This window comes from Camelus ferus, chromosome 21 (assembly GCF_009834535.1).
Source record: "Camelus ferus isolate YT-003-E chromosome 21, BCGSAC_Cfer_1.0, whole genome shotgun sequence".
Taxonomy (NCBI): Eukaryota; Metazoa; Chordata; class Mammalia; order Artiodactyla; family Camelidae; genus Camelus; species Camelus ferus.
Genome location: NC_045716.1, coordinates 19,318,355 through 19,325,813, shown reverse-complemented (window position 1 = coordinate 19,325,813; position 7,459 = coordinate 19,318,355). Strand labels below are relative to the sequence as shown.

At 42.6% G+C, this 7,459-nt stretch overlaps 1 protein-coding gene across 1 annotated transcript; it reads left to right on the top strand.

Annotated features, from left to right (window-relative positions):
• Window positions 1-326: 326 nt before the first annotated feature.
• Window positions 327-6,067, top strand: FCER1A (Fc fragment of IgE receptor Ia). Its single transcript, XM_006178285.3, has 5 exons — window positions 327-425; window positions 832-852; window positions 1,982-2,236; window positions 3,847-4,101; window positions 5,550-6,067. Exons 1-5 carry the CDS (start codon window positions 362-364, stop codon window positions 5,717-5,719), a joined length of 765 nt encoding a protein of 254 aa, XP_006178347.3. The 5' UTR covers window positions 327-361; the 3' UTR covers window positions 5,720-6,067.
• Window positions 6,068-7,459: the final 1,392 nt, after the last annotated feature.

Here is a 7,459-nt window from a genome sequence, read left to right as displayed (position 1 = left end):
AGATACTGACAGGTATATATAGATAAACAAGTTTACACTGTATAGCACAGGGAAATATATTCAAGATCTTGTAGTAGCTCACAGTGAAAAATATGAAAATGAATACATGTATACGCACATATGACTGAAAAACTGTGCTGTACACCAGAAATTGACACATTGTAAACTGACTATAACTCAATAAAAAAAAAAAAACTGCCCCATTAAGCATCACTCTGAATATTATCTCCAGAGAAGGAAGCAAACCTAAGCGTAGCTGATCAGTTAACCAGATATGATACAGAGAATGTTTCCTTCTCCTTTTCAGTTTCAAATCTATTCTAAAGCCCTAGCTCTCCAGCCCAGTTGGCACCTGGGAGCCATGGGGAAAATGCCTCCTCCCATGGGAGTCCCTGCCTTGCTGTGGATGGTTTTGCTGCTCTTCTGTAAGTAGAGCTCAGGTACCCCTCCTGGAGGGGGTGGCTGGGGTGGGAATGTGGACAGTTTCAGTGGTGACTTTTTCTAGGCCATGTGCAAACCATGGGGCATTTCCCAGGGATTCTGTGGTGAAGACAAGCTGGAGAGCTGAGGAAATGGGGCTGGGCACCACCTAAGGGGGAAGCCAGACTGAAAGTCCGGTCCTTGCGATCTCTCTGGCATCTCCCAAAGGGTGAGGGAGGAAGGACAGAGGAGAGAGAGAAGCTCCTTGTCTTCCTGGGTTGGACTCCTGAAAAGATGGTTGGCCTTAAACCTCCATGGACGTAGATTTCATCATCATACGCTGAGCCCAGTCTTCAGCAGTCCTGGAAGGCTGGGGATAGACACTAACTTATCCTCTCTGGACTTTTGCAGCTTCCGATGGCATGTCAGCAGGTGAGTCCCCTGTCCTTATTTCCTTAGCATTTCAGTGTGTCTGGGACTGGCTCTCCCTTCACTGTTCCTCTTCATCCATCATCTCTATGTTCTAATGATGATTAATCTGCTCTTCCTCGTCCAACCTGCTTCCCATGTCCACCTTGTCCTGTCTTCCTTCTTTTCCCCCATTCAAAAGCTTCTCACTTGTCAGTTCATCCTGTCAAGTCACCCTTGACTCTTTCATGCCTACAATCATGTCTGTTGAACATCTGGGTCTCAGCCTCTCTTCCAGCCACTCTCACATAACCTCATTCAATTCCTACATCATCAGCACTGTTATTATTATTATTGCCATTTTATCACTGAGGATGCTAAAACCCAGATTAAGTGATTTGCTAAAGTTTACACAGCTAACAAAGAGCTGGATTCTGATAGTAAGTCCCTTGGATCCAAGTCTAGTTCTCTTTTGAGTGCATCATCTCTTCCTCATCACCATCTTACCACTTCCTAAATTTCTGTTCAAATTTGTACCACATCTCTTTGTTCCTGAAAGCCTTTTAAGACTGATCCTCTTGATGCTTCTCACTACCTCCCAGAATTGACATGTATTTTTCATTCCATATTCACTCGCAATTAAGCAGTCATAAAAATTTAGAGCTGGGAGAGACCTTCTATTTCATCTTGTCCAATACCTTTATTCATCCATTATTCACCCATTCATCCACTCAGTAAATATTTAATGAACACTTACTATGTAGTAGTCATTGTGCTGAGCTATGGTTAAACACCACAGACATCATCTCTGCCTGAAAAGAGATTGCAGTCCTCATTTACAGATACTGAAATAGAAATCAAGAGAACTAGAGTAAGCTATGCTACATCACATAGCAAATTTGTTTGTTGTTGTTTTTAATATCCTGCATTTGTGTCCTATATTTCTCCTTAGCTGGGGGGCTCTCTGGGGCCACAACACCCTTCCTCCTTCCTTTAATCCTAGCAATCAGGACAGTTTCTTATTTAACTGTTTAAGGGTAGGCTGACCACTGATTGTCTGACTATTGGTATGTCTGTACTTTGGAGCCTGGACTGTTTTCAAAGATTTTTTCCCCTCTTCTACATCTCTTCTCACAATTTGGTCTTCTCAAAGCCATCTGGAAATCTACAGTGTCCTTGAATCCCCCATGGACTAGAATATTCAGAGGAGAGAATGTGCTTCTTACGTGTACGGTGAACAATTCTCTTGAAGATGGCCCCATTACATGGACCCACAACAAAACCACTTTGCCAAAGACCACTTCAAGTTGGGACATCATAGATGCAAAAGCCGAGGACAGTGGGCAATACAGATGTAAAAGCCAAAAAAGGACCATAAGTGAACCTGTGTACCTAGAGGTCATCAGTGGTAAGTTCCAGGGCTACAGTGGAAATACTTTTTCTCTCCTGTGAGGAATGGCCTGTCTGAAGACGGGGAGAAAGCAAGTCATTCCTAGGGTTAAGGCACCACGGTGGGACTCAGGGTCTCTCAAGACCTGTGCATTTCTCTACTTCTGCCTCCACTCCTCCTGCCCACCCTTCTGCCTTCTCTCAATATTCTGGCAACCTCCCAAAGTTATTCCTCTACTCTACTTCTTCTACGTCTGTCTTGTCTACATAGGTGCAGAAGTATGTTTTATTGTTTTATGGTCAAATGGCAGGTTGGAAACGGGAACACTGCAAAGAACCGTATATGTGAAATAGCATCAAAAGGTTTGATTTAAAGATTTGCTCTGCAATTCCCCTGTGTAGCGATCTGAATATTAAGTCTTCATTTTGTTTGTTTATTTATTTCTTTATTTAAATTGAAGTAGAGTCAGTTATAGGGTGTCAATTTCTGGTGTACAGCACAATGTCCCAGTCATGCGTCCTCTTCATTTCGAAAGACAGCTCTGCACGTTCCTCACGTCCTCTACTTTTACTTAGGAACAAACCTTACGTTTGCTTCATCTGTATCACTTTCCTACGGCCAACAAGCAATGCCACAGTGCTCAGGCACGTGTGGTTTAGTCAGTAAGTGCTGAATGAACAAAGTACTGATTTCATTTGAATGGCTAGGGCATGTTTATACTTTGCTTTGTATTTTTTCAACATAAATATATTTTAGAGTATCAACATATTTTGTATTTTTTCTTTGGAGTGAAAAGAGGTGCTTCAACATCCACGTGCAAATTCCAAATACAGACTGAAGCCGTGTAAAATAGCTTCCTTATTTCCTTAGAGCAGATTCTAGAAAAATCCTCCAGGATTCCTCCTAAATAAAACATGCTTGCACAACCTAGCCACATTTCCGTTCACAATTTCCCCTGTGGTGAATGCTTTTCAATTCTTAAAATGACATTAGCCAAACCACCTGACTGTTACATGTTACTGACTCATTACTGACAAATATTTGTTGAGAACCCACCAATTCCTAGGTTTTGTTTTAGGCATTGGAGATATGATGTAAGGAACAGACACGGCCCTGACCTCTGAAGCATAGAGCCAACTGAGCAAAAGGACGTCAAATCAATAATTACAGAAGTAATTAATTAAAATTGTGACACATGTTCTGGGGAAGTTTTGGGGCTGACTATGATAAATAGAAATTAATTAATGGGCAGCCCCTGTGAAGTTAGGACAAAACAGACACTCTTCTAGGCTAAGACTCCCCAGGCAGAGTAGATTTATTTCCCTCTTAGCGACTAGAATGCAACAATGCAGCTGAAAGGGATGATGGGTTTCAGATCTTCCAAGGATGGGCTCACCAGAAATGTCAGAGATGTTGTGACTCTAGAGTTATTTTTTAGGAGGAGAGAGGATTTATCGACGTAGAAGACAGGCTCAAAGCATTATTTTGTGTCTCCTTTTTCTTGACCTTATGAGTCCAGAAATGGGTTAATGATAAACAAAGGTTTCTGACACGCACTCTATGCATGATCTCTTTTATTTTATTTATCTGTTCATTCATCGTTAAATAACATAATGGATGCTATTCAGACTGGCTGCTCCTTCAGGCCTCCGCTGAAGTGGTGACGAAGGGTGAGTCCCTCTTGCTCAGGTGCCTCGGCTGGAGGAATCGGGATGTCTACAAGGTGATCTACTACAAGGATGGCGAAGCCCTCCAGTACTGGTATGAGAACTACAACTTCTCCATCGTCAATGCCACAACAGAAGACAGTGGCACCTATTACTGCAAGGGCACAGTTTGGAAGATACGCTATATCTCCAATGCCCTCAACATTACAGTAAAAGGTGAGCTGGTAAAGGAAAGGGAAGGAGTCCATAAGAGAGGAAAAAGAAAGAACATCTGAGCCTAAAGTGATTGCAGCTGTAGACTGGGGGCAGCCGTGATTCCTTGGAAAGTCCACTAGACTTGCAATGAGAAGACCAGGGGTATAGTATATCTCTGTCTTAGATTCCTTATCTGCTCAATGGCAGTAGTACTGCTTGCTCACATTATGGAATTTCTATGAGTACCAAATGTGGTAATACTTGTGAAATGGATTTGTAAACTGTTAAATCCCACCTAAGCAAAGTCATCTGTGGCTCCTGGGAAGAAACATATTTATCAACTTGAAAGGGAGTGTCAAAGTTGAAGGAACAAGGGCTGTAAAGAACTTGAAGAGTCTATTCTAGCCTACGAGGGCTGCAAAGAAACTGACAAGTCAATCGGCTGAGAGCTTGGGCACTGGGAGATGAGAGAGAGGGCTTGGTGGGGGAAGAATAGGCAGGTGGCCTGCCTCGCAGCCAAAGAAAACTGCCCTTTCCAAACTTCATGTAAAAGACGGAGCCTTTGAAATATCTGCCTCGCGATGAGGAAATGAGACTTTTTGCTTGACAGACTTTGCTTATACTAATATCTAAAAAACCATGAAACCAGAAGCCAGAATTAAGCTCTAATGGTAATCCTCCGTTAATTAATTTGAGACCCAAGTGCTGTTTAGTCCGTTGCTGGACTTCCAGTGTCCTTATCTGTAAAATAAAGCTCTTGGACTAGACTCCATTAGAATCACTGGGGAACTAAATATATATATATATATGTCTTTATATCATCTCTTGAGATTCTGATTTAACTGGTTTGGAGCGAGGCCTGGGCACCTGTATTTTTAAAACTCTTTCAGGTACTGGTAATGTCTAGGCAGCGCTGAGACCCTCTGGTCTAGGTGATCTCTAAGTAACTTCCGGCTGTAATATACTGGGGCTCTGTGATTCTAGAATAATCACAAAAATCAGTACTTTGTAAATAGAGTAACAAAAGAGAATTGGAAGGCAACTTAAATATGATCTAGTCCAGAATCTTCATTTCACCCCACAGACATGCCATCAATGACAACACTGAGAAATAAGACACTGGGGACCCCTGCCCTCACTCTGTCTGCCTTCTCCCTCCAAATCCTATGTGGACGTTGGTCCTGCCAGCTCCAGGAAAGGGGTCATCTTTCCTATGACCTTCCCCCTTGGGCATGGTGGCTAGACAAGCTGTTAGGCAGGGGCTGTGGGGAGATACTCAGGACTCCCTAGGGCTCCAGGGGGCACAGCCTGAGGAACTCCAACTCATGAGTGTTTTTCTCTGCTCCTGGATGGATCCCGTTAACATGCTAGCAGATGAAGGACCATGCCAGGCCTTCTCTTAGGGAGGATGAAGCCCTGGACCTCAATTTTCAGTTCCTAATACAAGTTCTGTTTCTTGTTGCATCTAGATCGTCTTACAGATGACCAAAGCAACCACTTGCTACAATTTCTTATCCCATTGTTGGTGGTGATTCTGTTTGCTGTGGACACAGGTTTGTTGATCTCGACCCAACGGCAGTTCACATTTCTGCTGAAGATGAAGAGGACCAGGAAAGGCAACAAATTTATGGGTACATGACCTAAACCAGATCCCCCAGACAACTGATGTCACAGCTCAAGAAATATCTGCAATGACAATTTCTTTCTGGCATTAGCAATGGCTTCTCAACTGTCAAACACAGCTCACAAGTTACACAGGAAGTGCTCAAGGCTTCACAGAACTGCTTCATTAAACCAACCCAACCTGGTAATTCCTCAATAAACATCAGTTAAATAAGTAAAAGAATGAATAGACTCATTTATTAGCGTCTGTAAAAAAAAGATGTACAACTTGAATAAAAAAGAATAAAACCCCGTAACATGATGCTTCTAAGCATCTGAGGCTTGCTAGTTTCCTTTTTTGCTTCTAGAGGCAAGAACCATGAGGTTCTAGATCACAAATGTTCTCTCTTACAATGTTCTTTCCATTGTAAGCAAGTCTGAGCTAGACATGAGAAGACACAGTAGGATGCTGGTGAAGTTGATCATTTTGTACTCTCTCTTCCACTTACTCTCCATGAACTTCTAGTTCTTGGCAGAATCTGGGGCAGGCTTGAGCCACAGGACTCTGGGGAGGAGGCTTGGTCTAAGACTCACTCCTCTAAGATCTCCCAAATTTGAATCTTGCATATCCTCTTGCAGCACCTGAACTAGGCATCTTTGAGAAACTCCAGCAGATAATCGTAACTCTCATTCTGAAAACAGTCCAGGACTGAATAAGATCTCAGACAGAGACCCAGTTTTCACTCTCTCATCCCCACCCACCCTCTGGTCCTGGAGACAGCTGTGCTGAGGGCTTGGGGAGAGCACTAGGAAAGAGAGGCAACGCACTGTCAGTGCTGACCATGGGTTCACAGCAGTCAATGAGAGATCAGAGTGCCTACAGTTCACTTACATTTTTGAACAATTAACAACATAAGGAGGAAGTGAACTAGGGAGAAAATCTGTCAATATCCATGAGACTGACAAGTCCCATTTTCTCCAAAGGATGTTTTTGGGCCATAGAGCAGAGAGAAATTATTAAAGCTTTTTTTCTTCTTTTAAATATAGGTATCTGGTACCTTTTATACTTTTTAGACAAAGAAATGATACATTTGGGTGGAACTGACAGGACAAAGAAACTTAGGTTTTGAGTGCTTAATTAGTGAAGAATCTAAACAGCATTTGGGCCTAAGGGAGTGAATCAAAGAAGTAACAAGATTCAATTTATATCAGCTTCTCAGCCCCAAATTCCCTCTCTCGCATAAAGGGTGTCCTACCTCCAAATGCAAGAAGTGCATCCTTCATATGAGAGATTTATTTCCTACTTTCAGGGAGACAGAAAGGAGGGTCAGAGTGCCCCTCCTGCATTGACCACTTATTTCTTAAGTAACTTTAACTCAAAATAATCAATGTGCCACTGTGGCATATTTAGGGGCAGCCTGCTCTGAGCCCCAACACTGGTATGAACCTCCTTAATACTGTCCACTTAAAAAAAATCATTTCAGAGACATAAGAAATGACCAGATTCGCAGTGAACAGCCTTGTCCTTTGGCTTCCCATAAATAAGCCTGGAGAAGTGATTTTTCTTGCAATAGCAGGCCAGGGAAAGTCCCTGTCGGAAGCGCCTTGGTGTTGCTCCTGGACACTTCCCCTACCCTTGAGGAAAGACAAGAGGTCTATTGTAGGTTACAGACTTGGGACTACAGTCTTACAGAACATTCATTAACAATACCCAGTCTCATAGTGTTTTATACACAGCTATGCATGAGGCTAGAGAGCAAGTTTCTTACTCTTTTAT

Bases quoted from the DNA above. Each gene is read 5' to 3' on its own strand.
- FCER1A (XM_006178285.3), top strand. From the start codon at position 362: ATGGGGAAAATGCCTCCTCCCATGGGAGTCCCTGCCTTGCTGTGGATG. The intron at 426-831 runs GTAAGTAGAGCT...GGACTTTTGCAG, and splicing joins GATGGTTTTGCTGCTCTTCT to CTTCCGATGGCATGTCAGCA. The intron at 4,102-5,549 runs GTGAGCTGGTAA...TGTTGCATCTAG, and splicing joins CCTCAACATTACAGTAAAAG to ATCGTCTTACAGATGACCAA.